This window comes from Sapajus apella, unplaced genomic scaffold (genome assembly GCF_009761245.1).
Source record: "Sapajus apella isolate SASKATOON/1434 unplaced genomic scaffold, GSC_monkey_1.0 scaffold220, whole genome shotgun sequence".
Classification (NCBI taxonomy): domain Eukaryota; kingdom Metazoa; phylum Chordata; class Mammalia; order Primates; family Cebidae; genus Sapajus; species Sapajus apella.
The window spans coordinates 375,215-396,810 of record NW_022437160.1 but is presented as its reverse complement, the minus strand read 5'-3'; the positions used below and the strand labels follow the sequence as shown (position 1 = coordinate 396,810).

The 21,596-nt window shown below is 55.0% G+C and overlaps 2 protein-coding genes across 4 annotated transcripts in view; one reads left to right on the top strand and one right to left on the bottom strand.

Moving 5' to 3' along the window:
* LOC116544539 (galactoside 2-alpha-L-fucosyltransferase 2-like) overlaps window positions 1-21,596 on the top strand; it is a 29,004-nt gene that overhangs the window by 4,455 nt on the left and 2,953 nt on the right. Inside the window, exon 2 of the mRNA XM_032270997.1 lies at window positions 7,760-7,821. Coding sequence (XP_032126888.1) covers window positions 7,770-7,821 — 52 coding nt within the window. The 5' untranslated portion in view covers window positions 7,760-7,769. The remainder of the gene's footprint in view (window positions 1-7,759; window positions 7,822-21,596) is intronic.
* NTN5 (netrin 5) lies at window positions 5,924-18,336 on the bottom strand. 3 transcript variants are annotated; one of them, XM_032270992.1, is made up of 6 exons: window positions 17,940-18,336; window positions 15,469-16,119; window positions 9,487-9,675; window positions 8,717-8,866; window positions 8,318-8,371; window positions 5,924-6,562 (listed from the first exon to the last, which is right to left on the bottom strand). In XM_032270992.1, the coding sequence occupies exons 2-6, from the start codon at window positions 16,097-16,099 to the stop codon at window positions 6,135-6,137; spliced, it is 1,452 nt and encodes a 483-aa protein (XP_032126883.1). In that variant the 5' UTR covers window positions 16,100-16,119; window positions 17,940-18,336; the 3' UTR covers window positions 5,924-6,134. The 3 variants fall into 3 exon arrangements, with proteins under 3 accessions (XP_032126883.1, XP_032126884.1, XP_032126882.1); XM_032270993.1 differs by lacking the exon at window positions 17,940-18,336 and adding an exon at window positions 8,020-8,100 and having other exon boundaries at window positions 15,469-16,630; XM_032270991.1 differs by lacking the exon at window positions 17,940-18,336 and having other exon boundaries at window positions 15,469-16,630.

Genomic DNA, 21,596 nt, shown 5'->3' with positions numbered 1-21,596 from the left:
GATGGTCTCGATCTCTTGACCTCGTGATCCACCCGCCTCGGCCTCCCAAAGTGCTGGGATTACAGGCATGAGTCACCATGCCTGGCCAACATTTAACTTTGTGACTTTCTGTCTATCCCCATAATCTTAACCAGGGCTCAGGATGCATCATTCCTCCCCCCCACCGCCCCGCCGTCCTCCCCACAGCCTCCTTCTCAGCTTCTCCCTCTCCAGTTTCCCACCCCTTGCAATCCACACCCCACAGATCCCAGAGGAGTTTTGTTTCTTGGTTTTTGGTTTTGTTTGTTTGAGACAGGATTTTGCCTTGTCACCCAGGCTGGAGTGCAATGGCATGATCATAGCTCACTGCAACCTCAACTTCCTGGGTTCAAGTGATCCTCGCACCTCAGCTTCCCAAGTAACTGGGACTACAGGTATGTGCCACCACAGCCAGCTATTTTTTTTTTTAAGTTTTCTTTTAAATTATTTATTTATTTAAAACAGTGTCTTGCTCTGTCCCCCAGGCTGGAGTGCAGTGATGTGATCATAGCTCACTGCAGCCTTGACCTCCCAGGTTCAAGGGATCCTCCTGCCTCAGCCTTCCAAGTAGCTGGGACCACAGGTGCACATCACACTCCCAGCTAATGTTTGTATCTTTGATTTTTTATTTTATTTTATTTTTTTTGAGATGGAGTCTCGCACTGTGGCCTGGTCTGGAGTGCAATGGCGTGATCTCGGCTCAGTGCAACCTCCACCTCCCGGATTCAAGTAATTCTCCTGTCTCAGTCTCCTGAGTAGCTGGAATTACAGGTGCCCGCTACCATGCCTGGCTAATTTTTTGCATTTTTAGTAGAGACAGGATTTCACTGTGTTGGCCAGGCTGGTCTCAGACTCCTGACCTCATGATCCGCCACCTCGGCCTCCCAAAGTGCTGGGATTACAGGTGTGAGCCACTGCGCCATGCCAGTTTTTGTATTTGCTATAGAGACAAGGTTTCACCATATTGCTCACACTAGTAATTTGTAGTTTTTTTGCAGTGACAGAAGTCTCACTATGCTGGCTGGGCTGGTCTGGAACTCATGGCCCCAAGCAATCCTCCCCTCTTGGCCTCCCAAAGTGCTGGGATTACAGGCGAGAGCCACCATGCCCAGCAGCTGAGCAGTCATTTTACACCCAGAGTGGACCCTGCCTCTCCCACGGCTCCCCCGCACCTCTGGACAAAGTCCTCCTCCTCAGCCTTTCTTGTCATGACCAGGTTCTTCCAATGTCCTTGAAGATCCACCCCTCAGAGAAGTTTTCTGACCAGCAGGCTGGGTTTGGGGTACTCTCTGGGCTTCCCCAGTGAGCTGAGCCACCTCAATGATGATGATGATGATTGCCTCTCCCACATAGCTGATTATGCCCCTCTCCTGCTCACAGGCCTCCCATGGCTCCCCAGTACCCCTGGGGAAAAAAAAAGGCCCAGGTCCTCTGCCCAAACTGTTTCCTCTAACTGGGCTCCCTTTCTTCCTTCTCTGCTGGGCAAATTCCTACTCAAACTTCTATACACTTCAGGAGTCCCCTCCTTCAGGAAGCCATCCGGCAATACCACGAGGTGGGCAGGGGCCTCGTTGGAGCTCTGGAAGCCACCTGTGTGCCTCCATTAAAGCGCAAAGACAGGCCGGGCTCCATGCCCAGAGGGGGAGGGAACAGCGAGGCCGGAGGTGGGTCCCAGATGTGGATTTCACGCCTATTTGTCTCGGGCGCTGGGAACAAAGTTTGGGTCGTGAGGAACATATGGGGCCCCCTCTGCCCTACGCTTTCATCTCCCGCCTCCCCAGCCCCTGAGTGGGAGGTGGCAGCGCCAGGCCTCTGTAGGCCTGGGTGGTTCCCACAGCCCCTTTGGGCCTCCTCACCCCTCTCTCTCTGCCCTCAACTCCCACTGCCTCTGGGAGCCTAGCAAAATCCTCCCCAATCTATATCTCGCCTTTTGGTTTCCGTCTCCTGGAGGAGGTGCGGACTCCGGGTGTTTAAATAATATACATATATATATATATGTATATATATAGGCCACGCATGATGACTCACGCCTGTAATCCCAGCACTTTGGGAGGCCAACGCAGGCAGATCACCTGAGGTCAGGAGTTTGACACCAGCCTGACCGACACGGTGAAACCCCATCTCTACTAAAAACACAAAATTAGCCAGGTGTGGTGACACAAGCCTGTAATCCCAGCTACTCGGGAGGCTGAGGCGGGAGAATCGATGGAACCCAGGAAGCCGAGGTTGCAGTGAGCCAAGATCACACCATTGCACTCCAGCCTGGGCAACAAGAGGGAAACTCCGTCTCAAAAACAAACCAACAAACAAAAAAATGAAACACCTAGCCTGGTGGCATGTACCTGTAGTCCTAGCAACTTAGGAGGCTGAGGCAGGAGGATCCCTTGAGCCTGGGAGGTCGAGGCTGCATTGAGCTGTGATCACATCACTGCACTCCTGCCTGGCAGAGAGTGAGACCCTGTCTCTAAATAAATAAGTAAATAATAAACTCATACAGCTCTCGGTCTGTGCTAGGCACTGTTCTTATCCAATGGCACAATCATAACTCACCGCATCCTCAACCACCTGGGCTCGAGAGATACTCCTGCCTCAGCTTCCCGAGTAACCAGGACCACATGTGCCTACCACCATGCCTGGCTAATTTTTTTATTATTTGTAGAGCTAGGATCTCACTACATTTGCCCAGTCTGGTCTTGAACTCCTGGGCTCAAGCAATCCTCCCACCTTGGCCTCCCAAAAGTGCTGGGTTACAGGCATTAGCTACCATGCCTGGCCAAAAAATATTTCATATATCAGGTGGCAATAAGTGCTAAGAAGAAAAAATAAAGACAAAGAAATAGAGAAGGGGCTGGGCATGGTGGTTCACATCTGTAATCCCAGCACTTTGGGAGGCTGAGGCGGACGGATCACGAGGTCAGGAGATCAAGACCATCCTGGCTAACACGGTGAAAACCCATCTCTACTAAAAATATTTAAAAATTAGCCAAGCATGGTGGCACACGCCTGTAGTCCCAGCAACTTGGGACGCTGAGGCAGGAGAATCACTTGAACCCAAAAGGCACAGGTTGCCGTGAGCTGAGATCACACCACTGCACTCCAGCCTGGCCACAGAGTGAGACTCTGTCTCGAAAAAGAAAAAAAAGAAAGAAATAGAGTCAGATTGGAGGGAGCTTATATTTAGTTAAGGTGGTCAACGACCTTCCCTCTGATGCTGTGAAATTTGAGCAGAGACCTGTGGCAGAAAATTCTAGTGCTTACCAGTTGTGGTAGGTATAAAAAATAATGGTGCCCAAACATGTCCATACTCGAATCCCCAGAACTGGTGAATATGTTACCTTACATGGCAAAAAGGTACCTTACAGATGCCATTAAGGTTAAGGACCTTGGTAGGGTGCGGTGGCTCACGCTTGTAATTCCAGCACTTGGGGAGGCCAAGGCGGTCGGATCACAAAGTCAGGAGTTTGAGATCAGCCTGACCAACATAGTGAAACCCTGTCTCTACTAAAAATGCAGAAAAATTAGCCGGGCATGGTAGCAGGTGCCTGTAATTTCAGCTATCCAGGAGGCCGAGGCAGGAGAATCGCTTAAACCTGGAGGTTGCGGTAAGCCAAGATTGCACCACTGCACTCCAGCCTGCATGACAGAGTGAGACTCCATCTCAAAAAAATAATAATAATTAAATTAAAATTAAAATATGAAAATTAGCTGGACGTGGTGGCATGCACCTGTAATCCCAGCTACTTGGGAGGCTGAGGCAGGAGAATCACTTGAAGGCAGGAGGTGAAGGTTGCAGTGAGCTGACATCACACCACTGCACTCCAGCCTGGCGGCCACAGAGCAAAACTATCTCAAAACAAGCAAAAAAAAAAAAGAGAGAGAGATCTTGAGATGGGGAGAAATTATTCTGGATTATCTGGGTGGCCCCCATCTCCCATCCAAGAGCTAACCAGGTCTGACCCTGCTTAGCTTCTGAGATCAGAGAAGATCAGGCGCATTCAGGGTGGTATGGTGGTAGGCTGGGTGCCCCTCATCTAATTACAAGAGTCCTTAAAAGCAGAGAACCTTTCCCAGCCATGGTCAGAAAGAGATGTGAGGATAGAAGAGGCAGGAAAAATGTGAAGCTTGAAAGGGACTGGACCTGTCATGGTTGGCTTCGAAGATGGAAAAAGGGGTCATGAATCAGGGAATGTGGGTGGCCTCCAGAAGGTGGGAATAGAAAGGAAACAGATTCTCTCTTAGAGGCTCCAGATGGAATGCAGCCTCCTTAGCACCTTGATTTTAGCCCAGTGAAAGCCATGTGGGGCTTTTGATCTGTAGAGCTGTAAGATGATAAATGTGTGTTGTTTCAGCTGCTGAGTTTATGGTAATTTGTTATGGCAGCAACAGGAAACCAATTCGACAGTTCGTCTCTGTTACCTGCACGTGAGGGAATTCCACTTCCCCACCTTCATACAACTGAGTGGAACCACATGTGTAATCCCTATGAATGAGCTGTGAGTGGAAGCGCGGGGAGTCGTTCCTGGGCCAAAGCTGTTTTACTTGCATGAGACTGGTCAATACTTTTCCTGTTTCCTTGCCTCATTGATCAAGAAGATCCTGGGTTACGGCTGCTGCTACAGGATGGTGAACATCTCAGCCTGGGTCCTTGAGTGACTATGTGGAAAACCAAAACTTGCCAACTTGCATGGGACATGTATATGAGCAAGAAAGAAACTTTTTGTTTTTTCTTTTTTTTTTTTTTTGAGATAGGATCTCGCTCTGTCAACCATGCTGGAGTATCCTGGCCTGATCATAGTTCACTTCAGGCTGGACCTCCTGGACTCAAGCAATCCTCCTGCCACAGCCTCCCAAGCATGAGGACTACAGGCCACGATGCCAGGCTAATTTTTTTTTTTTTTTTTTTTTTTTTTTGAGACAGAGTCTCACTCTGTTGCCCAGGCTGGAGTGCAGTGGTGCAGTCTCAGTTCACTGCAACCTCCACCTGCTGGGTTCAAGTGATTCTCCTGCCTCAGCCTCACGAGTAGCTGGGACTACAGGCACTCACCACCACGCCCAGCTAATTTTTGTATTTTTAGTAGAGATAGGGTTTCACCATATTGGCCAGGCTGGTCTCGAACTCCTGACCTCATGATCTGCCTGCCTCAGCCTCCCAAAGTGCTGGGATTACAGGCATGAGCCACTGCGCCCAGCCGTAAAACTTTTTGAGGAAGAAACAAATGGACCTTAAATCACATCCTCTGTTCTAAGACTCCCTGAGTACCCTCTCAGTGACTCTCCTGAAAAGATCACCCAAATTTGAGATTATTTTGCTGTGGGTGCAGAGGCAGAGGTCAGGGTGGCAAGGAAGGTCCCAGGCCGTGGCAACCTTCCATTCTGTGATACTGCCTCCTGCCTTTTGAGCCCCTTCCCTCTGGCCTGTAGGTAGCCATCTGCTGGGTGGGAATACAATTCTGCTCGTCACCACGCAATGTCATGCCACTCTGTGGCTTCTAACTGGGCTATTCTCTCAAAAATGAGTCTAGGCTGCACTTCAAGACCAGCTGAACCTATCAGAACCCTCTTCAGATATTCAAAGTCTCTTCGTTCCTTTCTGAGAGCCTATCCTGAGGCCCATCAGAAACCAAAAGTTCCTAAGTCTGGAATTTTCTGGAAATCTGGAACTGCTGTCGCTCCCATTGTGAGATTTCCCGCCTTTTCCAACCACGCCCCGCCCACTGGCCTTTGGCCTGTCATCTGGCAACATCAATCTGACTAGCACCCAATGACGTCATAAGAGCGCTCTCATTGAACTGGCCACTTTGTCAGGATGCTGTGGTCCTAACTTCAGTTCGGCTTATTGATTCAAGGCCTTGCTCGCTTCCCTCTAGCGACTGTACCAGCGTCAATTAAGGGTCTGTAGACAGAATTCCCCAATATTTGAGACTTTATTGGGGAAAATAGATCACTGGCGGGGAATTAGCCACGGGCCAAAAGAGGGACTGCTGGAACCAGAAATCTTGCTCGCTGCCTTTTTGCTAAAAGTTCTGCACGCCTGCGCGGCGTGGCGCATCCACAGTGACGTCGGGACTCTGCGACGTCTGATTGGCTCCGTACGGCGCACCACCGAGGTAGAAGGCTCAGCTCCCCGTCGCTCCCAAGTTATTTTGTTGGCGTTCCAGGCGGCCCCAACCCACGTTTAGTGCCCTGGCCTGGGTGGGGCTGGGTGTGGGTGCCCGTAGGCCGCGGCAGCCTCCGGCGCGCTCCTCCTGCTGCAGCCGCCTCAGGGGTCGGGCCCAGCGCGGCCTCCAAGGCAGCGCGAGGCCGTGGCGGTCGAGGATGAGGCGTGCGGGGTCGGGGCCGCCCACCGCGCTGCCAAGCAGCAGGTAGTCGGTGCCTGGCTGCAGGCGTAGGCAGCCGCAGGCCAGGTCGGCACGGGGCACCCAGGCGTCCTGGTCGCCGCGGCGCACGGGCCGCGCCCGCTGCTTGTAGACGGTCAGCACGTGCACAGCCAGCCGCTGCCACGCCAGGCCCACCGCCTCGGACGCTAGTATCTGCGCGCTGAGAACTGTGGGGAGGGGAGATGTCAGCTCAGGTCGTGGGGAGCTTCCGGGGTACCTCCGGGTCCCGTGGGGTCAGCCACAGTGGGCAGGAGCCTGAGACCCGTGGGTGGGCTTTTGGGATAGCAGCGGGGAGAGAAACCTTGAACTTTTGAGAGTTTGTCCCTAAATCGTGAGGGATGGGGCCTGCTGGTGTAAACTGAATTCAAGGCAAGGAGTTAAAACTACTCTACGGTAGGTGGGGCTGGCGACCGGGCAGAAGAGGCAGGTCCAGGGTCTCTAATGCAGTGGGATGAGATGTCAATGGTGGAATTCTTTGGAAAGAGGGGTCACATTGCTGGGGTGGGGGTGGGGGGTTCTGGGATGAATTTGGAGGACCAGAAGGAAGAGATTGGTCCCTGGAACATGGTGGCTGAGACCATACTGATACTGATTAAGAAAAACAATTTTTTTTTTTTTTTTTTTTTTTTTGAGATGGAATCTCACTATCACCCAGTCTGGAGTGCGATGGTGTGATCTCAACTCACTGCAGCCTCTGCCTTCCCGGTCGAAGCAATTCTTGTGCCTTAGCCTCCTGAGTAGCTGAGTTTACAGGATCCTACCACCACGCCTGGCTAATTTTTGTATTTTTAGTAGAGATGGGGTTTCACCATGTTGGCCAGGCTGGTCTCGAACTCCTGATCTCAAGTGATCCACCCCGCCTCAGCCTCCTCACAGTGCTGGCATTACTGGTGTGAGCCACCGCACCCGTCCAGAAAAACGTACTTTCTGAGAGACTGGATGGGACTCTGACTAGCAAGCTGGGTCTGTGGGGCGGAAGATCCCTGTAGAAGGTAGGGGAAAGCTTTCCGCCTTTGAAGGCCTAGAACACTAGTGACCAGATGAGGATCTTGAGGGAGAAGAAGTCTGTGGTCCTACACATTGAGGGAAATAGCTGGCATTGGTCTAGATTTGTTGGCTGAGCCAAACTCCTGAGTGTCGAAGAGAGCTGAATGGCCTGAGGTCATAGATGCCAGGGCCATGGAACAGGTGTGGACTGGGGATTGGAGAACTGTGGGTTAAGTCTTTATGGGGAGTGGGGCTAAGGCTCAAATATCTGGGACTGTGAAGGGAAGCAGAAAGGGTCTCTGAAATTGGCAGGACGGGGCAAGAGCTCATTGTACTCAACCAGTTCCCCTATCTCTTCCATCCCTCAGAGATGTCAGGCTGAAGGAGATGATGAAACTCTGCAAGCCCAAGAACATGGGGAAAGAGGAGACACAGGAAGGTAGTGAACGGCTCCTCCCCACACCCCCTCCCCATTTCTCCTCTGCCTCATCCATTTCTAGATCAGGAAGGGCCCTTTGGAATCCAACACTCCTTCCCATTTAAGATGAGAAAGTGGAAGGCCAGAGAGGGGATGGCTTAGAAGCGGTCATCAGAACCAACTGTGCTGCCTCCAGTTGTCTGTCTCCCCAGCACTCACCATAGTCCTGCTGGCAGTACCTCCGAAGGCTCATGTGTACCCTGGTGTCCGACATATTGCAGTAGTTTTGACACTGAGGGTCTGGGGAGGGTCAAGCTGTCTGCAGTGGGCTCCTAGGGCCTAGACCACAGCCTTCTGCCCCTGCCCATCCCTGTATTCCATCTTGATGGCCAACTGGGGCACCCAGTCCTTTGGGACTGGGCTCAATGGGTGACCAATGTATCCCCATCTGGGGACCCAGTCAGCCCATCCCCAGTCCCTGTTGCCACTCAGGGACCTCCATGCCAGACTGTCTTACCAGAACTATAAGCACCAGGGGTAGTAGCAAGGGTGGTTGTTGCCTCTGGGATTCCTATGAGAGCAAAGGAGAAATTAACCTCTTAGTCATTTTCCCCAGGATTGCCCCCGCCCCAGGAATCCAGGCACCCAGACTCTCAAAGTGTTTATTCCTTTAGGACTCGAGTGCAAGTATCCCTTGCCTTCCTCTCCCAAGACCCAGCAGTCCAGGCCTGCAAGCCTCCTTTTCCTCAAGAGTCTGGAATTTCAGTCTCTGCTTATCCAAGGACCCAGAGTCCAGCCTCCAGCCTTGGGCTCCCATTTCCCAAGGCCCCAGCCCTCACTGCACCTGCTCAGTAGAGGCCTGGGATGTCTCCTTCCCGCTCTACTCAGGGTTGTGGCCTGGCCCCTCAAGACTCACGCTGGCAGGGCATCCTGGGGGAGCGGCTCTGCTGGTAGCCAGGACCACAGCGGTTGCAGGTCAGGCCTGTGACCCCTAACTTGCAGGTGCACTGCCCACTGGTCTGGTTGCAGGTTCCTCCTGTTGCCCCAATAGGGTGGCACTTGCAGGCTGTATGAGCAGAGGAGCTGAGGGCATGGGGTATCAGGCCCCAGATGCCCTTTCCAATTCCACAGCGCCGCCTCCCTCAACCTGGGGAGTCCAGGCCCAGCCCTTCCTTCCTCAGACTCAGGAGTCCCTTAGCCCAATAGTCTAGGTCCCCAGCCCCTCCTCCCTCAGACGCAGGAGTCCAGACCCCAGCCCCTCCTCCCTCAGACCCAGAAGTCCAGACCCCAGCCTCTCCTCCCTAGACCCAGGAGTCCAGACCTCAGCCCCTCCTCCCTCTGTCCGATGAGTTCAGGCCCCAGCCCCTCCTCAGACCCAAGAGTCCAGGCCCCCAGCCCCTCCTCCCTTAGCCCAGGAGTCCAGGTCCCCAGCCCCTCCTCCCTCAGACCCAGGAGTCCAGGCCCCCAGCCCCTCCTCCCTCACACCGGGGAGTGCAGACCCCCAGCCCCTCCTCCCTCACCCCCGGGAGTCCAGACCCCCAGCCCCTCCTCCCTCACCCCCTGGAGTCCAGACCCCCAGCCCCTCCTCCCTCAGTCCCGGGAGTCCAGGCCCAGCTCCTCCTCCCTCAGACACAGGAGTCCAGCCCCGCCTCTGTTCCCCCAGGCCTGTCTGCGGGCCACACTCACCCCTGCAGGCCTTGCGGCTGGAGATAGGCTGGTTGGGGTCCCTCCAGAACCCTGGCTGGCAGTAGTGGCAGTGCCGCCCGGCTGTGTGGTGGCGGCACCGCTCACAGACACCCCCACTCCGGCCACCCGACAGCCTGAACAGCTCAGAGTTGAACCGGCAGCGTCGGGCGTGCTGGTTGCAGGAGCAGGCTAGGAGCAAGATGGGGTGGGGCCGCATCAGGGCTGGGTTGGTGCTCCCTAGTCCCAAGCTTTTTCTCCACAGCCCTGCCCTCATGAAAGGAAGCAGTGAGTGTCCAAGGTAGAAGAGAATGCCTGGGTCTCTGGCTAAGTGTGGGTCCCAAAACGTCTCCACTCTCATCTTTTAAATAGGTAGGCTGGGTGCGGTGGCTCACACCTGAAATCCCAGCACTTTGGGAGGCCAAGCTGGGTGGATCACCTGAGGTCAGGAGTTCAAGACCCGCCTGGCCAACATAGCGTCTACTAAAAATGTAAAAATTAGTCGGCCGTGATGAATGTGCCTGTAGTCCCAGCTAGTCAGGAGGCTGAGGTAGGAGAATCCCCTGAATCTGGGAGGTGGAGGTTGCAGTGAGCCAAGATTGCACCACTGCACTCCAGCCTGGGCGACAGAGCCAGACTCCATCTCAAAAAACAAAACAAAGAAAGGTACATTGGACTGGAGCTGGGTAAGCCCGAGGGGACTTAGGAACCTCCTGAGCATGCTGTGTCCAGGCGCAGTGGCTCGTGCCTATAATCCCAGCACTTTGGGAGGCCAAGCTGGGTGAATCACCTGAGGTTAGGAGTTCAAGACCTGCCGGGCCAACGTAGCATCTACTAAAAATACAAAAATTAGCTGGGCATGGTGTTGTATGCCTGTAATCCTAGCTACTCAGGAGGCTGAGGCAGGAGAATTGCTTGAACCCCTGAGGTGGAGGTTGCAGTGACCTAAAATCACGTCACTGCACTCCAGCCTGGCCACAGAGCAAGATTCCATCGCAAAAAAAAATATATATATATAGGCTGTGGTCTGTGGAATGAGACCCTGCTAGCCCTGTCTGCCCCTCTGACTGTATTCCCTGGGCAGGTGACTTCTCCCTCTGCAGTTTGATTGGCTGTGAAATGGCATTTATAATGTTTACTTCATGAGGCTTAAATGAGATAAAGTGGATAGAGAGTGCTTAGCCCAGGCCTGGCGGACAGCAAGCACTTGGCTGTCAAGCACTCCCACGTGCAGGTGTTTTGCAGGCACCCTGGGCTAAGTGCTTGATGTATTTTATCCCCACAAGTGCTCTGTGAGCCTGGCACTATCATCCCATTTTACAGAGGGAGAAAGCTGAGGCACAGAGAGGTACAGCTAGCCAGTAGTTGGAGGCAGGACTTAAACATGAGTCTTCTGGCTTGAGAGTCTGAGCTCTTATCTCACTCCAGGAATACACAGCTCATGAGGATTATTTAGCGTGTACATTATCCTGGGAGCGTTTATCGGGTTTTTTAGGGTGCCTCTCAAACCTTACTACTCATCAGAATTTTCAGGGAAATTTGTTGTTGTTTTTATTAAAAACACAGCAGGGCATAGTGGCCGACACCTGTAAATCCCAGCTACTCTGGAGGCTGAGGTGGGAGGGTCACTTGAGCCTGGGAGTTGGAGGCTGCAGTTAGTTATGATTGCACCACTGCACTCCAGCCTGGGCAACAGAGTGTGACTGTGTTTATCAGGCTTTTTAGGGTGACTCTCAAACCTTACTACTCATCAGAATTATCAGGGAAATGTGGTGGTGGTGGTGTTTTTATTAAAACAACACCACGTTTTGTTTCTTAAAACAGAAACAAAAACCTGGCCGGGCATGGTTGCTCACACCTGTAATCCCAGTGCTTTGGGAGGTGCGTGGATCACGAGGTCAAGAGATAGAGACCATCCTGGCCAACATGGTGAAACCCTGTCTCTACAAAAAATACTGAAATTACGAAGTTGAATGATGAAGAAAAAAAAAAATACAAAAATTAGTTGGGTGTGGTGGCACACGCCTGTAGTCCCAGCTACTTGGGAGGCTGAGGCAGGAGAATCACTTGAACCCAGCAGGTGGAGGTTACAGTGAGCCGAGATTGCGCCACTGTACTCCAGCCTGGTGACAGAGCGAGACTCCGTCTCAAAAACCTCCCAAGTACATGAACCCAGAAGCTGGGCGCGGTGGCTCAAGCCTGTAATCCCAGCACTTTGGGAGGCCGAGGCGGGTGGATCACGAGGTCAAGAGATCGAGACCATCCTGGTCAACATGGTGAAACCCCGTCTCTACTAAAAATACAAAACATTAGCTGGGCATGGTGGTGCGTGCCTGTAATCCCAGCTACTCAGGAGGCTGAGGCAGGAGAATTGCCTGAACCCAGGAGGCGGAGGTTGTGGTGAGCCGAGATCGCGCCATTGCACTCCAGCCTGGGTAACAAGAGTGAAACTCCGCCTCAAAAAAAAAAAAAAAAAAAACAAAAAAAAAAAACACCCAGAAAAGAAAAGCCCAAAACAACAAAAGCCAGATATCAGGGCTCTTCCCTAGGGTTTCTGGTGGGCCCAGGGATCTGCATTTCCAGCAAGCACTCTGCAGAGTGAGCTGCTGATACAGGGGATGCATAGACCACTCTTTTTTATTTTTTATTTTTGAAATAAGAGTCTCACTCTATCACCTAGGCTGGAGTGCAGTGGTGTGATCACAGCTCACCACAGCCTCCAGGGGAGGGGAGATCCCCCAGGCTCGGGATCTTCCCACCTCAGCCTCCTTGATAGCTGGGTCCACAGGTGTGCACCACCACGCCAGGCTACTTTTTAATATTTTTTGTAAAGACAGGTTCTCCTTATGTTGCCCAGGCTCATGGACATTCTTTGAAGAGACTTGACTTCAGGGTGTTTTGACTCCGAGAGGTTTGAGAGCCCTGGACTGACGGATCCCTGAGAGCCCGGAAGAGTCACGGGATGATCAGAGAGCTGAGACAGCTGCACGTTCTTGGGAAGACAACTCCCCCTCTCCTAGTATCTATTTTTCCCTGTCTAGTGAGAATCCAGATCCCTCTCTCCCAGGGTTTTTGTGGGCATTTGAGGTGGCAAAGCCATTCCAATGGTCAGTGAGTTGAGTCAAACTTTAGATTCTTTCTGACCCAAGGGTAATCGCTTCACCTCACTTCCCCTCTGGAAAACAGAGATGGGAGAGGGAAGATGCAGACCGGGATGTCTCTGAAGCAGGCAGCTCCACTGCAGGCATCAGTCTCACCCTGGCCTTTCTTCACCGCTCATTGTCAGTCTCTTACCTGGGTTTGGAGGGCACTGCCCTGCTCAGTCAGGGGGATGTGGTGACCCAGCCTCCCCAGTGCCCAGGCCCTGTCCAGGCCCATCAGGCCAGGTGAGTTTCCCACCTTACTCCCAGCTTAGGTAAAAGATTTGCCAGAGAATGGGGATGGTCTGTAAGCCCATGTGACCTTCAGGTATGGAGACATAGAGGGGCAGAGGCGGGGCATGGTGGCTCACGCCTGTAATCCCAGCACTTTGGGAGGCTAAGGCGGGCGGATCACCTGAGGTCAGGAGTTCAAGACCAGCCTGGTCAACATGGTGAAACCTGTCTCTACTAAAAATACAAAAAAAAGTTAAGCTGGGCATGGTGGCACACACCTGTAATTCCAGCTACTTGGGCGGCTGAGGCAGGAAAATGGCTTGAACCTGGGAGGCAGTGGTTGTAGTGAGCCAAGATTGCGCCGCTCCACTCCAGCCAGAGTGACAGAATGAGACTCTATTTCCAGACCTTTTTTTTTTTTTTTTTTTTTTTTGAGACAGACTTTAGCTCTTGTTGCCCAGGCTGGAATGAAATGGCATGATCTTGGCACACTGCAACCTCTGCCTCCCGGGTTCATGCAATTCTCCTGGCTCAGCCTCCTGAGTAGCTGGGATTACAGGCATGCACCACCACACCAACTAATTTTGTATTTTTAGTAGAGATGGGGTTTCGCTCTGTTGGTCAGGCTGGTCTTGAACTCCCAACCTCAGATGATCCACCCGCCTAAGCCTCCCAAAGTGCTGGGATTACAGGCTTGAGCCACTGCACCTGGAAACTCCATCTCAAAAAAAGAGAAGAGAAAAGTAGAGGGCCGGGAGGCAAAGAGCATGGGAGGTAGAGAGGGAAGGCAGGGCACACTTGGCACACGTGTGTGTGTCTGTGTCTGTTGGTAGAGTTACCTCCCAGGACCTCAGACCCTCTACCAAGTGTCAGGGCTGGAGGAGGGGTCAGGGCTGGAAGGAGCTGACACCAGCTCTCTCTGAGGAGGGGCTGCTGGAGGGAAGTGGGGAAGGCCCACCTGGAAGCACCTGCGGGAAAGAGGGCATCACATAGGATCTGCCAGGGGCGGGGGCACTTGCCCAGCTGGATGGTACAGTGTATTGTCACAGTGTCTCGGAACTCAGGCCTCCCAGGGTTCAATCCCTTGCCGGCAGTGGGACTTGGGGCAAGTGACACCCCTCTGAGCCTCACCTTCCTCGGCTGGGGAGTGGCGACTTTGGCAGGTGCTCAGGAAGCCCTTCCTTTGTGCCAGGTACCACATTGGGTTTTATTTAAAGGCTTTATGTATATTAACACATTGAACTCTCACTGCAGCCTGTAAAGGATGTGCTGTTATTATCCCCACTCTATGGGGAGGAAACCGAGGCACCGAAAGGTTAGGTCATTTGCCCAAGGTCGCACAGCTGGTAAGCAGAGGAGCTGGCATTCAAGACCAGATAGTCTGGCTGGCAGGCCGCCAAAGCCATGCTCCTGTCTGTTGCCTCCTGTCTGCCACCCGAAAGCACCTGGTGTGACAGGACCTAGCAAGAGCTTAGCAGGGACAATCTGAGACCTCAGAACTTGGCTTCCTGAGCTCAGATCCTGGCCCTGCCACACACAGCCGCTGTGTGTCCTTGTGCAGGGGACTTCTGAACTCTAGCCCTGAGTCTCCTCATCTGTAAAATGCGCATGATGACAATCCCTGCATGGCACACAGCAAGTGACTGATTAATATGTGTTTAATTACCCAATACTTGCCCCTATGGTTGGTTCGAGGAGTCGGGTACCATCTAGCTGCCCTGTTCCCGTACAACTGTTCAATAAATATTACCCAAGTACCTGCATCCAGCCAGGCCCTGGGATGGGTGCTTGGGAACTGTTATTACATCATCATCATCACATCATCACCACCATTACCATCTCCACTATCATCAACATGATTATCACCATCACTGCCACCATCACTGCCACCATCATCACCACCACCACTACCATCACCACCACCATCATCACCACCACCACCACCACCATCACCACCACCATCATCACCACCACCACCATCATCACCATCACCACCACCACCATCACCATCAGCACCATCACCAACACCACCATCATCGCCACCACCATCATCGTCACCACCATCATCACCATCACCACCACCATCACCACCACCATCACCATCACCACCACCATCATCACCACCACCACCATCATCACCAACACCACCATCATCACCACCATCATCATCACCACCAACACCACCATCGCCAACGCCACCATCACCATCAGCACCACCACCATCACCACCACCACCATCATCACCACCACCACCATCATCGCCACCATCATCACCATCACCACCACCACCATCATCACCATCACCACCATCATCATCACCACCATCATCACCATCACCACCATCATCGCCACCACCACCATCATCATCAACACCACCACCATCACAGGCAGATGAGTGTTGGGGAGAGGCTGAGCCCCTCATGGTCAGACAGGCCTGTGTGGCTGAGATACAGGACAGGCTGCAGGGAGGAGGTACAGAGGGGACCAAGTCTGAGACTGGGGCGAGAGGCAAGGAGCACCGAGTTCCAGGGAGGAAAGGGAGCATTGTGCTCCCATAGGGACAAGGGATGCAGTGGCAGGCAGGCAAGGGTGGAGGGGTGCCAGGACTCACGCAGACAAGGGTGGGGGTGCTGGGGCGTGGCTGGCCGCCAGGGCCTGTCTCGATGGGATGGGCGGCAGCTCTCGCACCCCGGGCCGGTGGTATGGTGGCGGCAGCGGCAGCGAGGGGGCCGGGCACGGGCAGCACAGCGGGCGGCGTGGCCATGGCACTGGCAGCGGCCTCTCAGCCCAGCCGCCGCCAGACTGGCCTGGCCCCTGAACTCCACGCGGAGGTGGCTGGCCACCACAGTGGCCTTAGAGCCTGGTGTGGAGTGGAAGGTCACCCTTTCAGGGCCCCCCAAAGCCCCAGGCCAGGCAGGTCTGTGCCACAGCAGCCTCCAGGGACCCCCTGCAGCCCAGGCGGCAGACAGGATGAGGGCCGGGGGTCCTGGGGTACAGAAGCGCAGGCTGACAGATGTCAGGAGGAAGGGGCCACCCAGGGCCAAGGTCAGGCTGCCATTGCAGGTTTCCCCGGGGCCAAGGTGGTTCCCTGGGGACAGGGTGCAGGCTTGAGGGCAGGTGGCTGCTGCGGCAGCCAGCTGTGTCACTGGTGGGAGGCAGAATCGGGGGTGGCCCTGTGGATCGTAGCATGGGTCTGCAGTGGCCTGGCCCAGGAGGAGCAGGAGGGCAAAGGTCACAGGCATGGTCACAGCAGAGTCGGCACCTGGAGGGAAGAGAGGTGGCTGGGCTGGGGACCTCGGCCGCATCCTCTACCCTTCCTGGAGGTGTCCTGTGGAACCGGAGCATTCCACCCCCAGCCCGTCCAGGCCCCCTCCCCGGCTGCATGGAAGCGAGGAAAATAGTTCCATCTGGGGAGAATTACTGTTTACATAACCCAAAGGGGAAAGAACGCAGACAAAATCGAGAATTTTGCCTGAACTAATCCGAAGCTTAACACCCCAGAGTTATCTGTCAGTGTCGAGGGGCAGGGGGCCCTGGGGAGCAGCCAGGGGCTGGAGCAGAGGGGCTGGCCAGCAGACGGGGAAACCTAGAGAAGGACACAGAGGCAGGCAGGGCTGGGCAGGAGAGGAGACTGAGAGACAGATGAAGACTCAGTCATAAAGCAATGGAGGACACGACAGAGGCAGAGACAGGACAGCAGGCCTAGGGGAGGGCCCGGCACAGAGAAGGAGCTGCAAAGACAGACGGACAGCCTGGAGGCCGGGAGGCCGAGATAGAGGGCAGGCACCCAGAGGCCACAGGGAGCTGGGGGACAGGCTCAGACAGCCTGGGGGCCGAGACAGGCGGCAGGTGGGCTCAGAAACACCCAGCCCAGCAGGCCCTGGGGAGGGGACAGGACAGGATAGGGGTATCTGGTGGGGGATTAGAAGTGAGATGCTGAGGCACAGGCCCGTGGGGATCAGAGCCATGGCCTTTCCCACGTGGGGCCGTAACCTTGTTCTCCACACCCTGGGCACGGAAGGGGATTATCACCAAACAACCCAGCTTCCCTGCCACCCACCCACCCCCTTAACCCTTTCCCACCCAAGTGCAAAGCCCAGAGTGCTGAGCTGAGGAAAGGGATGCTGGGAGCTGGAACCTCGGTGGCTGTGGGGCCAGAGGAAAGCAGACGCCTGGGTTCCCTTCAGAAGTCTGGGTGTGGGGACCAGAAGTTACAGTTCTGGGACTTTCTGCTCAATACAGCCCCCGCCCACTATCCTGGGCCCCAGGGCCCAGAGACCAGAGGTCCCCAGAGCAGATGGGGGAACAGACGTTGGGGGTGGTGGGTCATGAGGAGGAGAGAGGCAGGAAAGCAGGAGCTTGGACAGGATGGGGTGCCAGATGCCAGGGAGCCCGAGGGGGTATAAGCCCAGACCCCAGGGATGGCAGGAGCTGGGCAAGACTGGGCTCTGAAATGGCCCCCCTTTCCCCTTCCAGGGCCACCAGCCTCTCGGAGCCTTTGCAGGCCCTTGGCTCTGCATCTGCGCCCAGGCATGACCCTGTGCTGCGCATTTCTGGGGCACCCTAGGGGTAGGGGTGGGCCACACCTGCTCCGCCTGGCCTCACAGCCCATGTCCCCACTGCTGTTGGCCACATGCAGACTCTGCCTCCCCTGGCCCCAGATGACAGGCCTCGCCCTCCGCCCCTCCCAAGGAGCCTGGCGCCATTTTGCGCTTACTTGGGTGGCGGCTGCCCGCCTAGCCCTCAGCAGCAGCCTGTTAAGAACCAGCCCCCCATGTCCCCTTTCTCCCCTGCTGGATAGTGCAAGGGATAGCACCCTCTGGCCCTTAGCACCTTGGGGAACCAGGCTATGAGGTCCCAGTGTTCCTGGGGGACCCAGAAACTAGTCGTGGCCCACAGAGAACCCAGATGTCCAGTCCCCCAGTCCATACCCCTCTTTAGGAAACAGTCCAGCCATGCTCCCAGCAGACCCGTAGGCTGCCTGCCTGGGTGCCGTGAGGTCTATCTGGGACCAGGCTTCCTTTTCCTGGCTCTTGGCATGCACCCCCCACCCGATCCCTGAGGCCCCGACATTGGCCAGACCTGCACTCAAGAAGAGAGCGTCCTGCAGCCAGCTCCCGCAGGCTCTTCCTCCTAGCAGTGGCGTGGTGGGCGCTTGGGAGGGAGTGGCCAGTGGCTGTTTTCAGGCCCCAGGCTAGTGGGGTTTCTGGACTGGGCGGGGGCTCAGAGCAGAGCCTGCAGAATCCAACACCGCCACCCCCCTCCCGCGCCAATCCCCTCACCAACCACAGCCACGCTGTCCCCACAGGGACCCCTGTCAGCCGGGCCACCCGCAACGGTGTGGGATGTGAGCACCGGTGCCCCCCGGCGGTCCAGTGGCAGGACAGCCCCGAGCAGCCTGGCCTAGGAGGCTCACTGCAGGTAGGACGGGAGGCCGCCAGCCGGGCCACTCCATCCCACTCCATGCCTGCCCACTGGCTCAGCCCCACCTCGTGGTGGTGGTGGCGATCGGGCAGGGACTGACCTTTGGGAGACAATCGCTGCTGGGAACTTTGCTCAGCTCCTGCCTCTGACTGTGTGAATCCAAGCCAGCCCTCCTTCTCCCTCTGGAACCGGTCAGCTGTGGGTTCCCTGAGCCTTAAGGTCAGTCATTTTCAAGCTCTAAAACTCTGTGTTCTTGAAAGGTTCATACCAGCCCCCGGGAATTCCAAAGACCTCAGCGGCTTTCTAAGATGGTGGGGAAGGCGACAAAGGAGCTGAGAACATCTGGGCCCCAGCGTTTCTCCTGCAGCGGAGGGAGAAGGCGGGGACCCCCGGGGTGCAGGGGACAGAGCTCAAAAGTACCTCCCCCAGTGTCAGTGTCCTTCGAGGCCTCAGTGCTTTCATCGTGACATTTTTGTTCAAATGTTGCTGTCTGTTCTATTCCATATCCGAATGGGTTGACTAGAAAAATAATGTTTTCTGTCGCTTCCTGCTGAGAAAAGCAAGGGCCTCGTGGGGTTGGGGCGCGGCACCTGCTGCGCTGGGTGGCCCTAGAATTTATCGTGGTATAGTATGGGCTTGATCCTGACAGGCTTGGGACCCACTGTCCCGGGAGGGTTCAAGGGCACAGCCAAGGCAACCCTGGATTCTGGACCCTTAGGTACCATGTTGGAGGGGACCAGATGCGGCAGGAACAGGACGGGGATGTCGGATTTGAAAGAAGGGAGTCGCTTCCAAACCTGGGAAGGGAATCGGCTGCAGGAGGACGGAATGGGGCCAAGATGCCCCCATGTCAGAGGGGGCATGTTGGAGCCGGGGGCCCAGGCCGTACGAATCAGAGTACAACTTCGGGATTCTGGCACGGGTGCCCCCGCTGACCCTGCCTGAGCTCTCCCAGTATGGGACTTTGCCAGGGGTGTCTGCTGGGAACACACTCTGTCCGGTCAGGCTCACTGTCTGGAGAGGGAGGGGGAGACCCCAGCAGCTCAGGTCCTTCTGTGCTCTAGATTGTCTGAAGGTGCCAGTCGCCTTGGAGCAAAGGCAAATTGGGAAGGGGCCATGGGGGCCCGGGGGCTGCAGATGTAAGTGGGTGACATGGAGAGGCGTTTATGCTGAGGCCACAGCCAGCGCAGAGCCCAGATGGCTGCCAGACAGAACTCAGGAAGAAGGTTCAAGTTTCCTGTCTTCCTCCTCACCTGGGTGAAGTCTCTTAAGCTCCCGCTCCTGGAGGGACGCCTTTGTTCCCCACAGCCTGAGCTGCCTGAGGTGATTGGCGCCTCTGCAGGTGCCTGGGGAGGAGGAGACAAGAGCTACCAGAGCCCACGAAATAGCTCCCCAAGTTGGGAAGGAGACTGTTTATGCGTGTGTGTGGAGGAGAGCTCTTTAAGTGCTGGAGACCTTCACCCTCACGGCTCTACAGAAGGCCGGGCCTGCCCAAGGCACAGCTCTCAGGTGGGTTCAACCCAGAGAGACCCTGGGTGCTGGGCTCCCACAGACCTCTAACGCCTGCCTCAGTGACCCAGACATGACGGAGGCCCCATGAGGCAGGGCAGGTCACGCTGCATGAGTAACGGGGCAGAGTGTGGATGGGTGGGGCCTGCCCTCCCCAGGACATGTTTGAAAAGGTCAGGATGGTAACCCCAGCCACACTGCCTGGGTTCACACCCACCTCTGTCCTAGCTGTGTGACTGAGAGCAAGGCTTTTCGCCTCTCTCTGCCTTAGTTTCCTCGTCTGTTAAATGAGGATGAAAGCGCCCTCATGGTGGGCAGAGGGGGTGGTGAGGACTGAATGAGCTGACATGTCCATGGGTTCTTGCCTGAACTCTCTGGGACAGTCGTATTTTGTATTCCGGAACCTTCTTCATTTTGGCCCTGTTGACGGATGCACAGTCCATGTCACATTGCACCCACGGCACGGCACGGTCTGGGCCACATCCCATTGTCAAACGTCATGTTTCAGGCAGCAAACAACATGGGTGTTCACAGTAACAGTGAAGTCTGCAGATAGCCACACGGCCCTCCAAGCCAGGGTTGTCCCCAGATGAGTTCAGTCAGGTTGGTGTTTGCCAGTCCCCCTGAGGACAATGGCTGACAAGGAATCGCATACCAGGACAGCGGGCCCCCGAGATGGGACTCGCCCGCCCCCACCCTGGCAGCCTCCGCCTTGGTGTCTGCTTTTCTGCGGCTTTCTGGTTGTCTAGGCTGAGAACAGCCACGAGAGGGTGCACCTGAGACTCTGGGAAAAGGCAGGGCACCCACTGCGTGATCCGCAGGGCCCTGGGGCAAAATGCAGACACTGGACCCCTCATTTAGAATCTATGAAGGATTTTAAGATGGCAACACCATACAACATAAAGGTGGACCCCATGGGGGGCGCCCTTGTCCTCAGCTGGTTTCTCATGGCCAGTGAGTGGCCCAGTCCCTGCCCTGCACCTCCCTCCCCCACACACCTGTGGTCCCAGCTACTGGGGAGGCTGAAGTGGGAACAGAAAGTAGGGGAGCTACCTGGCAGCTCCCAAAATATTCTACATAGAGTCAGCCTGTGACCCAGCATACAGGTTCATGGCAGCACTATTCATGACAGCCGAAAACTGTAAACAGCTCCAGTGCCCATCACCTGATTAATGAGTGAACACATTGTGGTCCACCCAGACAATGGGACTTTCAGCCTTGAAAGGAGAGAGGTGTCAGTTCTACACCTGCTACAGCGTGGATGGGCTTTGAAAACATGCTGGCTACCGAGGGAGGAAGCCAGATGCAGAAGGCCACAGAGTGTGTGATTCTAGCCACATGAAAAATCCAGAATAGGCGACTCCATGGAGACAGATTAGTTGGTTGGGGGAACAAGGGGCAGGGAAGATGGTGGGGAGATGGTTAAAGGGTGTGCGTTTTTTGGGGGGAGTTATGCAAATATTCAAAAATTGATTGTGATGGTTGCACAGCTCTGTGAATATACTAAAAGCTGTTAAATCACACACTTAGGCCGGGCGTGGTGGCTCACACCTCAGTCCCAGCACTTTGGCAGGCTGAGGCGGGTGAATCACCTGAGGTCAACATGGTGAATCCCTTTCTCTACTCAAAAAGCCTGTAATCTCAGCTACTCAGGAGTCTGAGGCAGGAGAATCACTTGAGCCTGGGAGGCGGAGGTTGCAGTGAGCCAAGATCGCGCCACTGCACTGCAGCCTGGGCGACAGAGTGAGACTCCATCTCAAAAAAAAAAAAGAGGAGCTAATCACAGCCCTACGTACAAAAGCTAAA